General features: G+C 36.7%; 2 protein-coding genes across 5 annotated transcripts in view; one reads left to right on the top strand and one right to left on the bottom strand.

Moving 5' to 3' along the window:
* Positions 1 to 475: 475 nt before the first annotated feature.
* On the bottom strand, positions 476 to 22,943 carry LOC145987585 (solute carrier family 53 member 1-like). Of its 3 annotated transcripts, none has more exons than XM_083121934.1 (11): positions 22,755 to 22,943; positions 20,418 to 20,546; positions 19,482 to 19,635; positions 16,026 to 16,279; positions 11,275 to 11,536; positions 10,069 to 10,436; positions 9,007 to 9,157; positions 5,390 to 5,584; positions 4,717 to 4,886; positions 3,612 to 3,745; positions 476 to 2,407 (listed from the first exon to the last, which is right to left on the bottom strand). In XM_083121934.1, exons 2-11 carry the CDS (start codon positions 20,484 to 20,486, stop codon positions 2,170 to 2,172), a joined length of 1,995 nt encoding a protein of 664 aa, XP_082978060.1. In that variant the 5' UTR covers positions 20,487 to 20,546; positions 22,755 to 22,943; the 3' UTR covers positions 476 to 2,169. The 3 variants fall into 3 exon arrangements, with proteins under 3 accessions (XP_082978060.1, XP_082978059.1, XP_082978063.1); XM_083121933.1 differs by having other exon boundaries at positions 22,849 to 22,943; XM_083121937.1 differs by lacking the exons at positions 20,418 to 20,546; positions 22,755 to 22,943 and having other exon boundaries at positions 19,570 to 19,631.
* Positions 22,935 to 23,057, top strand: part of Atac1 (Ada2a-containing complex component 1) — a 71,630-nt gene continuing 71,507 nt past the window's right edge. For both annotated transcript variants that reach the window (XM_083121947.1, XM_083121944.1), the window contains exon 1: positions 22,935 to 23,005. The gene's annotated coding sequence lies outside the window, so the exon portion shown is untranslated. The remainder of the gene's footprint in view (positions 23,006 to 23,057) is intronic.

Raw genomic sequence — 23,057 nt, 5'->3', positions numbered from 1 at the left:
TTCTTTGCTGAGCAGTATATATAATTTTAACTTTGACTTGTAACAAAATAATCGTGCCGAATACTCTACATTTCAACAAGATTTTAAGTATCTAATATTTTTAACACATTTATATGCTCTGTTTACGCTGTAACGTGTTTTCATTAAGGAACTATATTTTTGTGCTCAAGCCTCGCGAACTTTCCGTTCAAAGGCACGTTGCCATCTCGTATTCTTTATCCGATTCCGTTCATTTTCTTGTATTTATACATCGTGCTCGTTTTAATTGCTCTTTATTTTACATGATTCCATTCTAAAAGAAACCTCGCATTGCGACATGTTGGACTTCCTTCCCTTGCATTTCAAACTATTGAAATTCTTTCCATTGTTTGTCTTTTTTCTTAGTGCAGACAGTGAAAGTATCAACGATGGAAGTTTGCAATGCTGGTACTACGTCACTGTCAAGATAGGTTGCACCAGAGTTTAGTCATTCGATTTTTATCAAATTCTGGGAGCATTTTTTGTTTCTTTCTTACGAAAGAATTATCTGGACAACGAGGTGAGACATTTTAAGTGTCAAGAAAATCCATAAAAACAAGAAAATATATTTAAAAAAAATTTAATAATCAAAGTATAGAACTCATCCAAGAAGCTGCGGTGGTCTGGTCGGTAGAGCGTCTGATAACCACGCAGGAGATCTGGGTTCGATTCCCAGAATTGGTTGGGATTTTTCCGGCTTCTTCCCCGCATAAATGCCCCCGATAATTGACATCTGGATGTTCTTACCAACAAAACATTTTACAATAGTTAAGCTTATTGTCGTTTGAATAATTGTCTAGTTTACAAGGTGAGATATTTTAAAGAGAGACATTCAAACATGCCGTGGTAAACAATGGGAAGGCAGACTGGTGACTGTATTCTGGTCTGCCTAGTCTTTGCCTATACATTAGCCGCTTACGAACCAAGAACTTACTTTAGTTAATTCTCATTGTTCACACAAAAAAATGCATGTTCATTGAACACTGGCGTACGTAGAGGGGTGGCTGATGGGGTTACAGCCCCTACCAAAATTTTGAGAAAATCAGAATTTTCAAATAAAAATCCGTTAAGAACTTTAAAAAATCAAAATGTGTAAATGCAAACCCTCTTTTCAAGTGAGTCCCGATTACAATTTTTGTCTTTGAATACAATTTTAATATACTGTAAAGCTCCAAAAATACGAAATATTTTATTATGCATCCTGCCCTTCAAAATGAAGCCATGTGCTATCCACATTTACTATTCTAGCCCATCCCCCCCAAAAAAAATCCTGAGTACGCCAGTGTATTGAACATTGTTGCAACCGAGGTACAAAACAACTTTTCTCTCTTTTAAATCATAGTTGGCCTCGTATTTTATTTTCAAGAATTCGTGTTAATTTTCAAGGCATTAACTCTGAAAGAAGCGTGTGTTTGGAATGATGTGCTTTTCTCCGTGCTGCATGGAAATAATAATTCAAATTATTATTATTATTATTATTATTAGTAGTAGTAGTAGTAGTAGTAGTAGTAGTAGTAGTAATAGTATTGTTCCAGATCTTTGACTGTGATAAATTCCCCATTTTTTTTTCCACAGCATTTTTAATAATATTTCACAAGTTCAAGGAGATGGGGTTTAAACCCTGTAACCCTCCTTGCATATGCCACTGCCATTCAAACACTTTCAACCAATAGTGGCAGTAATACCAGCTGTCTATAGCAACAATGAGTTCTTATTCAATCACAGCCTGGAGTTGATATCAAATACCACATAATTATAATCTCACTGTAGCTCTTACCAACACATCTCATCTACACCTTATTTGTAATTCTGTTGAGATGAGCTGTTGTGTTCTCAGAGTGTGAAAAAATAAATACAAAACACATACTTGAAAAAAACAACACATAAATAAAACATGCAATGGACATTCACAGAAAAAATATAACTTACAATCTTTGTGTAAACAATATTGGGTAAGAAGTGTGTGTAAAGCTGCATGTACAAATGGTAGAAACAAGTAAACTTTATAATACAAATTAAGCCTGATTAATACTTTTAAAATACTCCATAAAAGAAATATGCACAGTATACAAGCAAAACTTAAGACAATCAATGTGTACATAAAATGCAATTCCTTTGATAAGGCTTTTCCAAGTCTTTCACATTGAAGACTTATTTATTTGGGCTATCGGCAGAATCCATTTCCAGAAGCAAACGAGTGTGCTCCTTTGCCTTGTGTCGGTTTCTCCTCTTGCGATTTACCACTCCGTCTTCATCGTCCATCATTCTCACGATCTGCACTTGATCCGACGTATCCATGGGCGCAACGGAAATATCCCTCACGGCACGGAACTTTCCACAGTTGTTAAGGTGTTCATTTTCAAGCCGGAAGTAGTTCCACACGAATCGCCTGCAGAAGTAGTTACAGAGATATTAAGATATATAATTTATTTTGAATTTTTGACAAATGTCCATTGCTTGATTTCACTTTTACTTCACGTTTTGTGCCTCTTGGCTAATTTGCGAAGATGGGGATGAGGGATGAAATTGATGAATGGACATTCACAAACAACCAAGCCCGAGCGGGATTCGAACCTGGGACCCCCGGTGTCACAGCATGATGTGCTAACCACTCAGCCACAGGGTCCGGCCAATGTCCATTGCTAAGTGACAAGAAAAACACTAGCACCATACTGTGGTATTGTTTTAATAGAATCTCAACATTTCAGTTAATAAACATTAGTCTTCATCAGGATGTTGGTTGGTTGGTTGAGTTGGGGTTTTAAGTCCACTTTATGCACAGTAAGGCTAATCGGGATTGGACCTACGGTTTAAAGTGGGATCCGAACCACTATGTGCCTCCACCAGGTATCAAACCTGGGACCCCTTGATTACAAGGTGGAGATCATCAGGATGTGTTAACAGGGTGCCTACCAAAAAAACAAATCCAAAATTCTTGACCTTTTGTTCCCCATTTTTAACATTTATTTAATCGCCCCCTACTTAGGTGTAGAGTTGAAAATTAAGAATGTAATTCTTAAGAAACAAAGTGAACACATTGCAACCACAACTCAATACAATTTTCGATTTCTAAATATCCAATTTTATCAAATCCCAGTACAGGTATATAACAATGTAAATTCAGTATACTGTACAAACAGAAAATCCAGAGAATTTATTGCTCTACAGACATTTCCATTAAAAAATACTGGATGTAGGACTAAAATGTCACAAACAGAAAATCAAGCAGCAGGAGGTTAACACTTACCACAGTGCAAATGTTGAATTGATCTTTTCATTGATGTCGGCACAATGATTGACAATAGAAAGAATTTTCATACTGATTCTCTAAAGGGTTGATATTGGCTCAGTACAACTTCAAACATTTTAACTGTTCAGGTTTGTAATTATATTTTGGCCACAAAATACATTTTTTAGAAAAATTGGCTATTCGGGAAAGTATGCTTGGAAAACTTATACGTCGTTATCAGCATATAATTACTATTAACTGATGAATGAGATACCCTGCTAAATAATTTCTTTCTTCTGATCCCCCACATCATATTAAGATTTCATAAACCCCCAGGTGGAAAAATTAAGAAGCAACATCTTACCTGGTAACTTCGAGCACAGACAAAATGGTCACCATCAATTCTGCATGAATGTATCCCATCTCTGTCAGTGATAGTGACACCGCCCAGCCAAACCTTAGTAAAAAATCCTCCGCAATTGCAAAGTAGTAATACCACTGGAAAAGGAATGATAAATATTAGTTTGTTGCTTGAATTTGGCTGTTTTAATGGAAATTTCCTAGTTCTTTAGGTTAAATCACACTCATTTGTATTTGTATTACAACAAGGCTTGCTCAAAAAGAAACTGAACTCCTTTTGTACAGTTTGTATGTAAACTTGTTGAAGAGAACCGACAGTGGTGGTGCCTAACGGTGACCTTAGTCATTAACTTGGCCAAGTTTCAAAGCTGTAGATCACATTGAGTGCAGGTGTGTTGAGTGCTCTTCACTCGTTGTCGGTGAGTTTTTGGCAAAGCATCAGACACCTATTGTCCCACAACCAGCCTACTCTCCTGATTTGGCACCAGCAGACTTCTTCCTCTTCCCCAAGTTGAAACCAACCCTCAAAGGTTACAGATTCCAGACAATCAAGGAGAATTTGCTAAGGCACCTACAGGCCATTCCAAAACTGGAGTTCCAGCAGGCACTCCAGGACTGGAAGAAACACTGGGAACGGTGCGTGCACAGTAGGAGGAGACAGGTCCAAAAAGTTGGTGAATGTTACCATTTTATCAATTTTGTAAAAGTTTGGTTTCTGTTTGAACAGCCCTTGTATTTCATTCAATTTTACATCATTTTCTGTTGTTTTTTTAGGTTAATTGGGAGGATATGAACAAATAGATGAAAATGATGAGTGACAATCAGAAAGGAACATCCAAGTTTAGGATGAGACTCAAACCCAGAACCTCTGGCCAGGAGATTGAAGATCAAGCTCTGAAGACCTTGTAAAGGAAAAATGAACTACATTCAAGATGTATGTATTAGCTCTTCTTAAGATGCCTTCCTGGAATGACTATTTTTGTTCACTGTCGCTAAATGCTTCATAATTATTATTTTTTAGTATTTTCCATATATACTGAGTAACTGATACATACCACACACACACACACACACAGATTCATTAAAATATAAGACAAAAATTTACTTACCACCGAAGAATATACGATTTCCTCCCTCAGGAACTTATTATCTCCAGCCTTTTTATCGAAAAGGCCCCAATCCATTTTTATATCCCACGTGTAAGCATAAATTGTACTAACTACCGAAGCTAAGATCCAGAGGTAGAAGAATGGATTTTGCGTCGAATCTTCATAATCATCTAAAAGATGTGAAGTTTTTAAAGCAATGCATGAAAAGTAAGTACAGTGGAACCTGATTTTACATTTTCCTGCAGTATACATTCAATCTTGGTGATCCCAACATAGCAAAATGTAAAATTTTATTCGATTTTACATTTCCCGCATTTTAAGTTTGTTCAGCTTGATCCCATGAAAAACATAAAATCGAGATTCCATCATACAATACAATACAGATGAATCTTACAAGCATTTCCTGCAACTTACAACGAAAAGGAAATAATTTGCTTGGACATATATTCTTCAAAATCAAAATCCTGAATAACATAGTGTCAATAATCTAGTTGTTAATCATCAAATTCTTACTCAAGGGTTACACTTGTAAAGTCAGAAAAAAAAAAAGTTGCATTATCTTTGGAATCAATACTCTAGAATGGTAAACAAGTTCAATGTGAGCACTGAATACAGTGTTGCCAATAAAACTTATTTGTAAAAGTATTACAGTGCTTGAATAAGTGACAATTACCTTTGTAAGTACTTGTCAAAATAGAGAACAACATCACCCAAAATGTTGTGGAGTACTTCCCGGCATTGACAAGGTGAGGGAAAGCTTCTTTGGTGTCTCGGTATCTCCGGAGGCATTGAGCAAATCTAAACCACGCAGGCAAGCTGCCAACAATCGACCTTAGTGTCTTATTCTTCTCCACACATTGGCTCGCATCTACGAAAGAAACACGAAAGTAAACTATACATAATTTGTATATGCATACATTATAGATCTGAACCAATACCGATGCACTTACTGATATATTTATAAGAAATAGTAATTGGAGTTGAATTTCCTTTGGCATAAGGAAATTTTTATTGCGATGGAGGCCATATTTCATCGATAGCTTCTTTATTTCCTTTCCTCCATCATCACACTCATATCTAAGGATCACACTATGTGCCTGAGGTACTACAAATGCAGTGACATTGACTGACAATTGAATTTTTAGGAGGGAGAGGGGAATAAGTAAGTTTTGTAGAATATTATGTTCCTCCATGTTCCTGCCAACCTGATTTATTTAGATTCAACAGATTAAATTCAAGATGCCATCTAACAGCTTGCACTGTTTTCATTAAATTACAAACACTGCGTATGAAAACTCTGGTGATGTTTCATGGGTAGAGGCATGCATATTTCGTTTTAGACGAAAACACAAAATGTGAAATAACACATTGTAATGTTAAATTTTCATGTTTCTGAAAGGTGTGAGGTGCATTTTTCTACCCTGTTTTGTCACAAAATGATGTGAAATGAACTGCAAAATGCAAAATAGACTCTTAAACATGAAATTTAGTTTATTTACTGACACAACACTTTTGTGTAATAAGTGCAGTTTTTAAATCAAATTTAGGATTATAGTTACAATTTTAAAACCAAAATGTCATCTTATATATCGCTTTTGATCCAATTTTTCACCACTATAACATTGAAATTTAATTTTATTTACCGCTTTTGAACCTCACATTGACTTTGTTTTTGTACCAAAATTGTGCTTTTTATTTACCAAAAATATGTGCCTCTATTCATGGGTATTTGTTTCAACTTTTACCATTTTGTGAAGAAGGGTCAAGAAACAAACATGTACATCTTAGTACACTGCGGGAGGCAATTTCAATTTTTCAAATGCAGTGGTAAAAAGGTTTAAGCTATATCATTCTTATCTGACAACGAGACAAATGCCTAAGAAACTTTTTCCTACAAGTTACCAAGAAGTTAAGTTAAGATTTTGGCTCAGCCAGGGATTGAAATATTGTATATAAAAACAGTTGATTTTTTCTAGAATGACCAACACAATAACAATTTGTGAAAAAAAAAAAATCAGAATAGCCTGTGATGAATGCCAGGAAATGAATAATTTTGTGAATCTTATTATTTTGTTAATGTTTTTTTAGTGTTAATAATAATAAGCATGTATTACCCCTCGAAAGAGTGGATTTTCTTGCAAATGCATTTCCTGTTGACACCTGAATCCAGCAAAGCAAATAGTTTAATTTACACGCTGATAATACACCACAGTAAGCAAACCACAAAAACACTGTAAACGAATTCTTTGAGGTGGGATGCTAATTTCGGGTTAGAAATCCATGTACAGTTTGGAAAGAAATACCTCCCCCATAAGACTACTGGTATTAAGTCTCTATGGGGGAAGTACTTTTTTCCATGAATGTAAATCAGACACAACATTCAAAACCCAATAAAAATGACTTAAAGAAGTTAATGTCAGTTTGAAAGACATGAAATTTGCATGCACACAACTAGAAGCAGCAATCAGCACATTAAATGAGAATTAGGGAAGGAACTGAGACGCCCTGCTGTAATGCAATGTAATTGCAGGCCTAAGTTCTGATTGTGTACTTTCATCAAGTGTTTAAAACATGAATTGATCTCTATGACACACACTTAACAAGTTTTCTGATTACTTACAGATTTTGTTTTACAATACAATTTTTTCATTCCATATTTATATTATGTTGACTAGGTTAGGCAGATTGAGTTTGGTGCCTTAGGATTATAATTGTGCTCCCATGTGCCTACAGCATCACTATTTGTACAATGTGAGTAGGTTAGGATTGTTAGGCTTGATTGCCTTAGTATTTCATTCAGCATGTTTTTCATCTCACGCAATGTTTTCCATGGGAAAAAGAATACCTCAAACATAAGCTGAGACTTATGACTTGACCTCAGAATTTTGGTTCCTAGCCTATTTTTTCCTTTGCAGGTAAATAAGATATAACAAGTTAAAAAAAAGTAAAAAAGGTAAAGTGCTTCCCTGTGCATAGCACCAAGCCATGAAGGCATATAGGGGGTGTGGGGGTAACGCCCCACACTTTCTTGATCCGGTTGTGAGTGGGGGTGATGTGATCAGCATCATGCCCCTGACCACCTTTATCCCCCAGGGTTTCCCCCAGGTACCCATCTTATTCGACACTGGGTGGGCACCGGGGCCGCTTCCAACGTTAGAAAAGTTCCCGGATTTGAACCGGCCGGGGATCGAACCCGGGACCTTTAGCATGGTAGTCAGACGCGTTACCGACTGAGCCACCGCGGCCAAAAGTTACGTCAGTGTTTTATTAAAATACAGAACAACTGGTGAAGTTTTATAGAGCCTCAAATAACATATTTTGCTTGTTAGAACCTATTTTAGGAGGTTTATGGACCTATTTTTTTTTCAGGATTTTTGTATGTCACAAAGGTATTTGATTAGTTTGGTACCGAAAATATTAATGTCTTGAAAACATACTTTCTGTCGATTTCCCTCCCTCCAAGTCAATGCTGTTCTTTCAAAGCTCTAAACAAAGCAAAATGCCTGGTGCCACTGTTACCTGCACAGTCCAAAATCCAAAGTGCAAACTTCTGATCCATGTGACCTTGCTCACTTTTGTGTAAGTTCGGTGCTTTGTGGCATTCACGGCTTGCAAAGTAACGTTTTCCGGAACTCAAGGAATTCCCAGGGAATAGTCACCCTGGCATTGTGCAGGAAATAATTTAAGATTTTTAGAACCTAATTTAAGATTTTTAGAACCTAATTTAAGATTTTTAGAACCTATTTTAGGAATTTTACAGCCTATTTTAGGAACCTAAAAGCATTTTTTAGAACCTAAAAATCCGACATCTACTTATGACTCACAAATTATTAGTTTCTGCATGTTTAAAATACACAAACTAGTTTTTCTGAATTTCAAAATTACTTCCATAATCACTTTCCTCAGTGCTTAAACTCCTGTACATTTTTTTTAGTAAAAGCCACACAAAACAAATAAACAGCATGATAAGGAAAAAATAAAAATCTGTCCAAGGTTTTGAGTTCACTTTGGAATCTCCTCTGGACTGGTCAAGAGACGGCAAGGGAGAAGAGTCAGCATCTCCAATGCAATTTGTGTCTGCAGGAAGATGTCACTGCAGTTGTCCAGAGTTGCCAGGTGTCTACATGTTTCATATTATGTTTAACATGTTCCTTATCATGCTGTTTGTCTTGTGTGGTGTTTTACTAAAATATTCTTGATTGTCACTCATGTACAACTTGTAAAAGTCATTCCACAATCAGAATTGTGACCCAATTCCACAAAAAGCATGCAACAACAATGACAACACACCTCCAGCTGTATCTAAATTCCCAGCGTTAACAATGTAGAAGCAAATCAAGAAATGGAAGTCCTGGATGGCAGGCACCATGCTATTCAATTGATCTGCCACCCAGAAATCTGCAAATCCCACATAGAAAAATGGCGCTAGCAGAACTCGGCCCTGTAAAAGTTAAAACATGTTTTGTCACATTGGAAAAAAAAATGTTCATTCTGTTCTAGCAATTATATCTCATTTCAAAGTTAAGAAAAAATACAAAAATAGGTATGAATATTTTGCCAATATTGATAAATTATGGATATAATAATAACCAATACTAATATTTAACTGTTCCTATAAACAGTTTTTAATGTGCCTTGAAGAATATGAATGTCTTTATTAACCTCCTTCACTATGGTAACATGATTAAGCCTTGCTCCAATGATGGAAAAAACAGTAAATTTGCTGACTAAGGCAGTCTACATTTCAGTACACACACACACACACACATACATTAAAAACTTGACATGTGACATTTCAACACTATATCTTCCTTAGACTCAGAACCAAATTATTATTTTTTCAGTTTGGTTCTGATCTGAGGAAGACCCTGATGCCAGCCTTCACGGCATAGTGGTTGGCATAGCATGTTATGATGTTAGGAGTCCCTGCTCCAAATCCTGCCACAGGTGTTCTTTGTGAGTGTCCCATCATCAATTTCATCATATCATCACTGCAGTAAAGTAAAAAAGAAAGTAAAGTGTTCCCCTGTGCTTAGCATCACGCCATGAAGGCGTATAGGGGGTGTGGGGGTAACGCCCCACACTTTCTTGATCCGGTCGTGAGTGGGGGTGATGTGATCAGCACCATGCCCCTGACTGCCTTTACCCCCCAGGTTTCCCCAGGTACCCATGTTATTCGACACTGGGTGGGTGTCGGGGCCGCTTCCATCGTTAGAAAAGTTCCCGGATTTGAACCGGCCGGGGATCGAACCCGGGACCTTTAGCATGGTAGTCAGACGCGTTACCGACTGAGCCACCGCAATTAGTTAAAAGTGGCTAAAATGTAAAGTAAAATAACAGTACAGAACTTACTAAAACTCGAACAGCCCAAAACCTTGCTTCATGTCGGAAAGTCCTCGTGGGGTTGCAGAGAAACACAACCATAAGGAGAAACAGAATGAGGGGATTTATATATGGGTGGATACCAAGACTCGAACTATATATAAAACTCAGCAGGCTCAGAGTCCAGATAACACCAAATATTGCTGCAAACTCCATTATATGCTGTTCGGACAAATGGTTCCGTGGATCCAATTCAAATATGAGGACGTGATTCACACCCGAGGAACGCCATCCATACACATTGAATGATATCAAAAACAGGAATTCTATAACCAAGAAAGGACCTCGGTACAGTCTGACGGCAACACGCCAGTCATCAAATTCCCCACGAGCAATAACTGGAAAAGAAAAGACATTGAGTTAATTCCTAATGGAAGTTAGTAGATACATCACATCAAAAGATACAATGTAAGTCTCAAACAAATACATGTTTATCTAAGACACATTAAAAGAAAAAAATGAATGGTGTATTGAGATTTTTATGTGGGGGTGCTTTTCAACATCTCTGTAGGGAAGGGGGCAAACATTATTGTCAGTGATTTACACTAGAATTTCATAAGAATTATGGCTTGTTCTTCAATACCCAATGCTATCTTCCAAGGATGGGATACATCAGGCTAGATCAACCTGCCATACTTAAAGTACTATATTTTATTATATAATTGAATAGCTATCTCCAATGGTCGCAAGAATAACATATCATTTGTTAATTCAACTCACTAACGTGCACATACAGTGAAACTTCGATTTTGACATTCCCTGATTTTACATTTTGCCACATTCAATCTTTAGGGGTCCCAGTGAGGCAAAATGGTATAAAATTTCCCCAGATTGTACAAATCAATGGGTACCTGCAGGCAACACTGGCAGCCGGAGTGTGGTGCTGATAACATCACCCTCAAAATGGCCAAGATCAAGAATGGGTGGGGCCCTACCCCACATACCCTAAATGTGCCTTCATGGCATGGTGCTATATGCATGGGTAACTTTACCTTTTATCTTTATCAGATTGTACAATTTCCCACATTTTATGCTTTTTGTTTCCCTGATAAATGTAAAATGGAGGTTTTACTGTATTATATGCAATACCTGTAAAGAATTTCCAACAAAAAAGAGAGAGCCAATGGGTAACACAACATAATTGTTACCAACACTTAGACAACTGATGAGACTTACTTGAAAGAACAGCTGTGACCAGAAGCACCATGAAGGAACCGGAGAACAGCCCCACTTTGAAAGTTATCCAAGGACTCTGCTGCTCCCCCAAAGGGGGAACTCGCAACCGCTTCATGGCTTTCTGGCGGTCTCCACATTCCAAATCCTGGGTCACCAGCACTTCCGTTTCTCTGATCAGACGGTCAATATCCTTGTTGATGTAGAAGTGTGCCGTTTCAACATGCTCCGATCTCCACTTCGCTCCATCATCTACGCTTAACAGCTGCAATGAACAAATGTTGGTTTTGCATTTCTTTCTCCAGTTACAGAATATCAAAGTTTAATGCTGGATTTGATACCTGGTGGAGGTACTCATTAGTTTTTCTGTGCATGAAGTTGAGTTAAAAACAAACACCCACAATATGGTACAAATGTTTTTATTACAACTCCATCGTGTCTCATGATGAAAATGTCTGTTATAAAATAATCAATGAGCTGTTTATACGTTTACAGTAAATAATAAGTCCACAATGGAGCCATCCTTTGTTTGTTCGAGTTTGGTTTTTAAGTCCACTTTATGCACAGAAAGGCTAATCGAGACTGGACCTACAGTTTAAAGTGGGATCCGAACCAGTCTGTGCCTCCACCAAGCATTGAACCCGGGGATCCCTTAATTGCAAGGTGATGGGATTATCACTATGCCACAGGGAAGGCCCATAATGGAACCATCCATAGGGCATTTGACTGACACACGGTCTACGTGGGTTTTATTACATCAGGCAACTTTAGTAGGAATTTTTCTGTCAATATTGCTGCTTAAGTGGCTCTTGGATTCACCTAGCCTCCCAGCAATGGGCACTGAGGAATGTATCCAGAACATGGTGCTGATCACACCACTTCCAATATGGCTGGATCTACGAGCCTTCATGACATGGTGCAATACACAAGAAGCAACTTGACCTTCTTTATGGAATTAGGTACATTGATTTACAAGTGAAAGGATAATTCTATAATTAGTTCTTAACTCTCTCAAATTGCCTAGGTATTTCCGATTTGCATACATTATGTCAATAATAGCTATGTCATTTAAGATTTTTAACATTTGTGATGATAATTTTAGAAATACGGAAATATGTAGACATGCTTTTTAAAATATCCCCTGCAGAAGTGTCTATTTACTGCCCACTAGTCTCCTTCAAATTTTGTATTTTCACAGTGAATGAACAACACAACAAAGTACTGTAATTTACAATTACATATTTCTTAACCTAAAAATAAGTATATTCAGTTTATAATGTGACAGTTACAATGAAGTTTATAGAAAATACAACAAAGGCAAAGAAGACAGTTATTAGATATTAAAAAAAGCTAACTTTGAACAGGAATCTGTTGAGAATTGGACATATTACTCAGCATTAAAAAAGAAATGACACACCAAAAATTCTACTGAAATGTAACTACATGTTTCCACTTGGTTAATAATCTCAGAAAGAATGAAATATTTATCAGCTTTTATTTTTTTATTCTATTTGGACTTGGCAATTCGACTTATGGCATCATACTTAATGAATAGAAAACAATATATTTTGTATAAAGGCCACATATCAAGTGAATTTCTAGTACGTTTCCAGAGTACCTCAAGGGTCCAACATAGGACCGCTTCTATTTATTATATTAATCAATGACTTATCGGAACACTTGATTAATTCTAGGAAACTATTATTTGCAGACGACCTAAAATTCTTCCAAAGAATAAAAAGTATTGAAGACTGTGTTTGTCTACAATAAGACATAAATAGATTGAGTGTGTGGTGCTTATGCAACGGTCTTTCTTTGAATGCAGCAAAATGCTATTCCGTTATATATTCTAAACAAAGAACAATCTTAAATTTTCAATATAAAATTAATAATATCAATCTTAAAAAATTGGAAACGGCAAAAGACCTAGGAATCTATTTTGACTCTAAGCTAACTTTCACTCACCATATTAACAAGTAATAAGCGACACTTACAAACTTAATGGGTTCATTATTAGAACGAGCAGAGGCTTTCAAGACACCCAAACCCTTAAGGTATTATATTACTCTTTAGTACATTCAAAACTTGAATTCAGGTCTGTTACATGGAACACTGACAGTATAATACAGACTACAAAAATAGAGCAAGTACAGTCGAAAATGTTACGCTACATGAAGTATAAACTTCAAGGTACCAGGTGATTATAATTAAAGTGACGGTGTTCAGAGTGGTACAGCACGGGCTGTAATGAGAGTAGCAGTCTGAAACTTCGTAGATATGCTAATGAAGCAATGTGCTTGCGAATGTGGATGATGTATGGATTAGCTTTTTAAAAAATGGGACAATATGAATGACAAAAGTGCCCCAATAGGCTTCCTTATCACCTCGGAGATAAAGAAAGCAGCCGAAGTGAAACACGAATTCTCTTTGGATTGGTGACGGAAGAAAAGGGGAGGGACCACTTGTGGGAGAGGAAGTACCCCACAAATCCGTAGCGTGGCACCAGTTGCTCGCACGCTTCACCTTGGCAAGGAACTAGGGCTTTCAACGACACTCAAGCACACTGTGGTTGTGATTTTAACATGTTTTTTCGTGAGTTTTAAGGGTTTTTAAGAAAGGTAGCTTTAAATTTGTATGTGTTGAGCACCATGAAGTGTTTTAACCCCAACCATTTACCTAGTATCCTCACAATGACACTTCTCCAACGTGGCTTGATGTTCCGAGCCTAAAATACGACCACCTGAAGAAGGAAGCAGTAAAGCTTCCGAAATGTAGTTCACATACGAATACATACTCACTTACGTAAGTAGACGAAATTCTCTAACGTATTTTCAGAAAGAGACAAGATTAGAAGGATAGAGAACAGCAGCCATACTGAAGAAAGAAATGGAAAAGCAGGGAAAAGTAGATAATTTGAGTCAAAAAGAAAGGGAAGGGATGAAGAAAATCAAGACAAGAAGTGATGTGGTGATAGAGCAGGCAGATAAAGGAGGAGTCATGGTGGTGATGGAAAGAGAATGGTACGAGAGGAAGTATGAAGACCTAAAAGAGAACTGATATGAGGAGATTTGTAGAACAGAAGAAGAACAAACTATAAGAGAAAGGGTCATACAAGACTGTAGGAGGATAGGATTCAAGAAGTGCGTAAAGGAGACAGGAAGACTGCCCAGTGTGAAAGGCTTTTGGAACCATTGGAAAATAAATTAAAGAAAGTTATTGAAGTGTCAGTAACACAGCAAGAAAGCAGACCAGTGAAGAACAGTGAACAAGTGGTGGACCTCATAAAAGACTTAAGTTGAATGAGATGAAGACGACAATGTTTAGCTTAGACGTGAAAAGTATGTTCCCAAGCATCAAGAGGGGACACATTTTGGACATTGCTAAAAAGAGAATGGGATAGTGAAAAGGGTTTTGCAGATATGTGGATGATTGTTGTGGAACGAAGAGGCAGCTCGACATATTTGCCAAAGAAATACAAGATGAAGAAAGAGGGATATTGTTGGAACTCAAAATAGAAGAAGACAAGATAAGCTACCTAGATATATTGATGAAAAGGAAGAGAGGACAAGAAATTGAAACCGCTTGGCATCAGAAGAAGTGTGAAGCAGGTGTATTCAGCCACAAAAGAAGTGATGTAAGTGAGGTGACAAAAATAAATTTTATAAAGAATATGGAGGACAGAATCAAGAAAATATGCACGAATGTGAAAAAGAAGGCAAAATAAATAGCTTATGGAAACAGCTGGAAAAGAATGGCTACGAGAAGGAGGATAGCTGGACATAAACAGAAGAAGGAAGAAAAGTGGCAGGAGAGAAGAGGAAGAGAAAGAGAGGTGGTTTGGAATAAGGAGTATGGGGAAGACCACAGAAAAGATATGCAAAGTACTTAGGAAAGTGGGCATTAAAACTTACAGGAAGGGAGGGTGAAGCATCTTAAGAATAGCGAAGAATGCAAACAAGAAAAAGGAAAACAGAGAAGAGGAAGAGGAAGGGATTATCTACGAAGTGAAATGTAAAGAATGTCAGATTGTGTACATAGGAGAAACGAAAAAGAGGCTGAAAGACAGGTTGAAACAACATAGGGATGATGTACTACTTAAAGAGAAATAGAAATGTGATATTTAAACACACGAGAGAAACAGGACATGACATAGAGTGGGATGAGGCTAAGCAGATAGGAAGGGAGAAAAGAATACCAGTGAGAAAATGGAAGGAGGCCAAGGAAATAGAGAAGAAGGTCGAAGAAGACACAATGAACTGGAATGGGGGACTGAAGATAAACAAAGAATGGAAGAAGGTGTTAGAAAGAGTGGAAAGGACTAGAGAGAAAGAGGAGAGAAGAAGAACGAAGAAAGAAAGGAAAAAGAGGTTGAGATAAAGAGTCCAACCACCTTCGAGATGAAAGGGAATGTTTAGCTAAATCTCCTGTCAGGGAAGGCCACCTGCTGGAATGTTCTAGGAAAACAACTTTCTAATAGTCTTGTGTCTGGAGGGGAGTAATTTTTGTGTATATATATCATCCTGTTTTGTACCTTGTTTCATTTGTACATGGTACAGAGTCTGAAGAAGACCTTGCTAGAAGGTTGAAACGTTACGTTTAGTTTATGTTTTATAATAAAATAAATTTCTGGCTTGGTCAGCATATTGAGTTTTTCATATCATGGAAACAAGGCTTAATGGTGTTATAATTGAGCATCAGCCTGTTGGGTTCATTTATGGAAATAAATAAATAAATAAATAAATAAATATACACACCTTATCATGTTTCTTAAGAATTTTACGGAAGCCAGTGAAATTTAGGTTCTGGTAGTTTTGGAGAAGGATCAAACTGAGATAGAATTCACTGAAGGCCAATTTGAGTTCCTGGCGCTTTCGAACGGGCTCCGGCTTCTTCAGAAGCGGACCTCCTCTCATTTTGTTCGCCTGTTTACCAAGTTGCTGATTTTCTAAAGATGTGTAAAGCTCGCTTTTCAATGCAGAGAATTTTCTTGTTGCCTCAGCTAGTTTTTCTGTAATTAGAGAGAAACCACCATTATATTTTTCTTGAAATTTATAGGGGTAGGGCAGATTAATCAATATACATTTGTATTTGTTACATATGCTGACATTGTTGTGTTTTGTTCATTTGTTAAAATTTAAATTACGTGTGTCAGCACATATGCATCCATCCAGTTTTTTGTGCAATATTGCTTTAAAATAAATGAAAACTTCAAATATTGTATAGTTTCCACAACAATTAGACTAAGCATTTGAGTGACATTTTTGCGGACCTCCTGAAAACGAAAATACCAGAAAAAAGTCAGTCAGTATTGGCAAAAAAATTCCAACCAATATTTTCCAATGTCAATATCAACATATACATTTGATATCATCATCAAGCAGAAATGAAAATGAAGATGAATGTTGTTCATGACACTAAGTCCCCATGACAGACCTACCCAGAGGGGAACGATATTGGTTGTATACGTCTTGTTTTCAATTTAATTGCCAGTAAGTAACTGTAACTGCATATTTTAACATTTACTCTACAAAAGAACAGGGCATGTGAATTACACTTTAATATTCAATAAAGAAATTACCTAAAGTGAAGAAATTTGCACAAAATTTCTCACTAATTATAGTAAACTTTTGGGTAACTGAGCTGCAGTGGTCCAGTCGGTAGGGCATCTGACTGACGATCAGGGGTGGGTGATCTACGTTCAGAATTTTCTTAGCTTGTGCATAAAGTAGCTCTGGGGTTCATCCTACCTCTGTATTTTCCCTATGTGCCTTCATGGCAAGGTGCAGTACCCACCTTAACCTTTGCTAAATTTTACTGATGCAACAATATGCTTACACCAGCCAATATTGATCCAATTAATGTCAAATTCATATAATACATTTAAAACAAAGCTATGGTATATTGATATGACTGAGACATCTAAAAATAATAATACAAGTAAGTCACAAATTAACATAAGAAGAAACAGCAATGCTCTCTACCTCATTCACTCTTGAGACACCCAACAAAAAATCTTGAATTAATCCAGTGGGTAACAGCTGGAAAGAAGGCCACCCGTTGCCTTGGAGAGTTGCAATAAAATTAATTTATTGTGACATGCCCTCTCCTCTTGTACAAATATTTATTAATTATAATTACCTATCTCCTTGTACAAATGTTTATTGTTATTAAGCTTAATCTCTGCTTTTTAGTATGTGATTCTTGTGGTATTTAATATTTAGACCTATCACTGACCTCTATATTCATATCTTGTAAGAGCTGTTGCCATGGGAATTACGATTGTTTTTTGTCTTTACTTTAAAGTAAATAGGTTAGGTTAAATATAATTTGTAGCATAATAACAGATAAATGGGGTGGACACCCAAAAATCTTACTTCTTTTTTATAAAAATTGCTTTCGCTCAATTTTCGACTATGTAGCTTTCAGCTACTGGGGAGCAAAATCCAATCTTCTCGACAAAATAGATATATTACAAAGAAAAGCATTGAGAATTTGTCTAGGTCTTATACAAACAAGCCCCAATGTAAGTGTTTATATGGAGAGTAAAGAAACATCTCCGAGTCACAGGCGGATTGAATTAACAATAAAATTCCTCCTTAAATCATGAGAAAATCATCCTCATCCATTTAATAAATTGTTTGAAATACAAAAACAATGGGCTGAAGCTGATGTAATAAATCCTCATACCACCTCATATTTCTTTGTGTACTGTCATTACTTATTTCCAGAACTTCGATCCAAGACTTTCACTCTCTCACATCCTTTGATTTATCAACTGGATATTCCATTATATACACAATGTTCAATCCACTTCAAAGATCTAGGACTACATGCTTTTTACAAAGGAAAATGGCAAACGCATGTAATGATTTACACTGATGGTTCAAAGAATAACAAAGGGGTAGGATGTGCCTATTACATCCCACAGAAAAAAAAAATATCAACTGTTTAGATTACCTATAGATTCATCTACTTTTACTGCGGAAAGTTATGCTCTATACAGAGCCTTACAATGTGGAATAGCCGAAGGTTTTTAAAAAAATCTTCTCCTTACAGATTCTTTGAGTGTACTACAAGCATTATCTACATCTTATTACAAATTATGTCATCAATCATATCTTAATATTGCAAAAGGAACATTGACATTCAATTCAGTTATGTTAAAGCACATAATATTAACATACGAAATGATCGAGTGGACTTATATGCTAAACAGGCCAGAGATTTACAACTCATAAGTTTCAATATAGTAATGTATACAGATTTATTACCACGAGTGAAAATCAAACTCGTGGATCAATGGAACAAATGGTGCAAGGAACAATTTAAGGTGGTTGTGGGTAATACATATAGATGGATAGCAGACTTTACTACAAAAGACCCATGGTTCTTTTTATACACACTCCCACGGCAGGTCACTTCCGTACTCCAGCTCATCTAGCAAAGATACATATCAAAACCCAAGAAAATTGCAAATGTGGTAATGAAAATCCTGATGCACAACATTTATTTCTTGAATGTCCTATTTTCTCAATTCAAAAAATCACACTATAAAGGTTTTCAACGTTTAAAAATGTCATTTCCTATATCTCTCTCTTCCCTTCTATCAGAATTATCTCCTCCATTAATATGGCTTCTCTCTGCATATGCTAGAAAATGTATGCTCGAATTATGACTTTTATATAATCACATATGATACTGGTGAACTAGAGTGACAAATTTCAGAAGGAAAACATTAATACAAATTCAATAGCAGAAACAATGTCCAAAGTCGACAGGTTTTTGTTGACAGGGTGATGATAAAGAAGAAGAAGAATTACTTTTAAAAGTTCGGGTTTTGAGTTTTAAAAAATGAACTAAATATATTTTGCCAAAAATTCAGAAAGATGACTAAAATTGACTAACAGTTGACAGGGTCAGAAAAAAGAAGAAGATAAAAAGTGGTCAAGTTGAATTGGATTTTATGCACATAAGTATTTCTTTTGCTAAGAAGTAAAATATACTTCTTTTCTCTTAGTGAAAACTTGACTTTGATTTTTATTTGATCAACGAACGAACACCCAATACCCTGAGAGGCATCACGTGAATGCTATGAGTCTTCATGTGATCATTTTTCTTGTGTTTTAGTTAATCATGTTCTTTTGGCTGAAAGAATGTGTCAATTGTAAAGCATGAATCTGAAATAAACTCACACCTAAACAAGAACAAACCTGAGTAAAATGTGTTTATTTTTGCCAGCTCTTTATCGCAATAATGGAAAAACTCTTCATCGAACTTTGCAAAATACCTCCTGAGTACCTCTGGCTCCACAGCTTCAGATTCTGGTGCTTGCTCAACAGCTGCATACAGCATGGCTTTCATTTCCTGCAAAAGAACATTCCATTACAATATTGTAAATTGTGTGCCTTAAAAGATAAACAGTACAATGAAATCTACATAGTCTTCCCCGTATGAAAATCAGGATACAAACACACATGGACGTAACTTTTTGGGGGGGGGGAGAATCAAACTTGGGGCTTAGTTTTTGGAGTTGTAGAATCTAACTTGGAGATTAACTTTGGGGGGGGGGGTAGAATCAAACTTGAGGCCCAACTTTGGGGTGGAATCAAACTTGGGGCGAGGGGGGGGGCAAATCAAACCTGGGGCCTTATTTTTGGGGGCAGAATTGAACTGGGGGGAGCAGAATCGAAAAGTCTTCGCTACCATAAAAAATCGTTCAGGATAATTTGTTAAATAACTGTTACATGTGTGAAATCACATGAATTACTCTTTAATACTTTTCTCTTCAGGTCTCAGAAGGTTAACAGAAATACCAATAACTTGTACATTTTAATAAACCTGATTTTTTGGGGGGTGCAAGTTCCCCCTCTTGCCCCGCCAAGTTATGCCTATGCAAACACAAAACAGCATGAAATTAAGAGGCTGCAAAGGGTTTCAACTTTTCACGGATATTTCACACCATAAAAGGTAAAAGCTCATTAAAACTGATATGAACTGAACTTGGCACCTTCTTAAAAACACAGAATTTGTCAAGGAGATTTCTTACACTGGACCGTCCCCTTCTTCCATTTTCAGGGAAGAGTGACAAATTCAATAAGAGCATGAGATATATGCTAACGCAAATACATATATGGCAATTTCCTTACCTCATAACTAATATACTGCTTCCTCCATTCAGGAGTAATGTGAGCACCAAGATGTTCTGTGAACTTCATGATGAGTTTCTTTTAAATACTATTTCTTACTAAACTAAAGCATCAGACATCACTGAATATCTGAAACAAAAACAATTCTTTAGTGTACATTACAGAAGAAATTTCATTACAAAACATGAGTAACAACTGCTGCTTTGGTGTTAAAATTTCAGAAGCACCGCTTATTTTGGACTTAGGTAGATACTTATTAAGTCTAAGTTTTAGTGAATAGTAGTCATGATGAAAATTAATTCCCAAACATTTTTTGTTGTTTTCCTACTCACGTGAACAAATGATTTTATCTGTGCAGTGGTGTAGGTGCTTCCTGCACCTTCAAGAGGGCACAGGAGCTCTCCCTATACTTTAACATGTATTTCTGGGACTACATGTACCTCTCTCCCCATTCCCATTGTATGGTGGTGAGTTGTTGCTGGCTGATTACCACCACTTCGTCTCGGGAGCTGAATGCCTCGATAAATGTGACAATCAACTGAAGGAAAGCACCACTCCTTTGAAATACACCTACAAAATCAAATGTAGTTCCTTTATCCCAATATTCTGAAAGCACATGCCTTCAAAATAATGACATAAACAAGCTTACCTCAAAATTATGGCAAAGAAAGAAAGCAGTATTAGTACTTTAGTATTATACGGACTACTTCCAAATAGTATTCTGCCAAATACAATTTCCACTTATGGAACCTAACCTGACCTAACCAAACGACTCATGTTTGCGAGGGGAATATAATTTAACGTAGACAAATGAGGTAGTCCCCGTATAATACTAAAGTACCGAAGTATTTAATGATACATGCATGCATTTCTACTCAGTGTGTGTGTTTTTACTTTACATGGCTTTTCTGCTAATTTTGGCTAACTGCAATGATGAGTGATGATGTAACATTCACAAAGAACAGCCATGGCCAGGCTGGGATTCAAACCTAGGAATTTTGATGGCAAGTTAAAAAATAACAGATGAAGAGGATAACAGAACTAGCAATGGGAATGTGTAAATAATGTCTCCTCGTGGATTCAAATCTTACATTGGCCAAAGGTTACACAACTCATGCTTTATGAAACAAATACACGCAAAATATGTTCTTTTAATATAACCCATAGCGCAACAGCCCATTGAGGGGCCGGGCCTACCTACCGACTGCCGGCCTCACTCCCACCTGATCCTACTCCGAGATGGGAGATGATCTGAGCAGTTACGGGGTGATGTGTGGTCAGCATGACGAACCCCTAGTCGTCATTGTAGGTTTTCGTGACCAGGTTCCTCTACTCATTCGCAGCTCCCAAATATTCTCACGATGGTGGGTGGCCCTCGGTCCCATACACAGGCTGAATTCTCAGGAGAAAAGCTGTTCTGCTTCCTCAAGGAACTCGAACCTGCGTGTGTCCCATAACAACATGCTCTAACTTCCCCATGAGAATTCTCAAAACTAAAATTAACACCTCAATGTTCAGAGTATGAAGATGATATTGTTAGACATACTTAAGTTAGATTGGTTTGTAGATATAGATATAGGCCAAGTTTCACTAGTATTACACTTGGCCACTATTACAGGTTTCCCTGCTCCGTACGATCAGTTACAGCAATACCACTACCCTGCCTCTATATTCTGTAAAATTGAAGTCTAAACGGGATGCGTAGGTACAGATAAAGAAGCTCCCCTGTGAAATTGGAATTGTGTAAAATTAGCCTATCCTGAAAAAGTTTCATTGCTTCGGCCGGTGGTTGAATATACGGTAACAGTTCCATCTTAATACTTTTTTCTGAAGATTAAATATTTTTGTGCTGTTTGCTGCATTTCCCCAGAATATAATGCCATATGTGAGTTGCGATTGGAACAGACTAAAATATAGGGTTTTTATGAAGCTCTAGGATTAAGACTATTTAATAAGCTACCTCTTGATAAACTGCATGCCTGGTTAGTTGCTACACCATTGCACTCAACTCAAGAATTTCTTGAAATTTTATAATATATAAATGTATTTTGCTCTTGATATTGTCTATTGCTGTACAAGCTTAATGACAATAAATTATTATTATTATTATATGGTGTTGCGCAAAATACTTTGGAACACACTTGTACATAAATAATAATAATAAAAATAAAACATTTTGGGGCACTCTGTAATGTAGAGTTTTACATTTGCTGTAACAGGAATTCTCATGCATAAAGAAAACAAGATATGTTTTACTGTAAACACTGTCTAAGTTTGCAAAAAATTCGAACTTGCTTTTAAAGGATAGCCGTTGCAGACTAAATTCTTCTGCGGTACCTGGTATGTTCCATCCAGTTCGAGTTTATTAGCTGCAATTTTGTACTTTTCAGCTTTTTGAAACGACGAGGAATTTTTAATAAATCACGCTCACCTCCTAACAGCACATTTTTGTTGGCGATGAAAAATAAGTTCTTTGACTCCTCCAGTGAATTTTGTAATCGAAGCCGGAATTCGGAACTCATTTGTTACGGTATGGCCGCTTGCTTGGTCAGCTGATAGAGGAGTTCTCGTATTTGTCTCTGCTAAAGGTAACTTCTGGCTGTTAGCATTTCTTTGGTTTCATAATTTTCATCCTCGCCG

The sequence above is a fragment of the Lepisma saccharinum genome, chromosome 5 (genome assembly GCF_977018435.1).
Source record: "Lepisma saccharinum chromosome 5, izLepSacc3.1, whole genome shotgun sequence".
In the NCBI taxonomy this organism is placed as follows: Eukaryota; Metazoa; Arthropoda; class Insecta; order Zygentoma; family Lepismatidae; genus Lepisma; species Lepisma saccharinum.
This window is presented reverse-complemented; position numbering and strand designations above follow the sequence as displayed.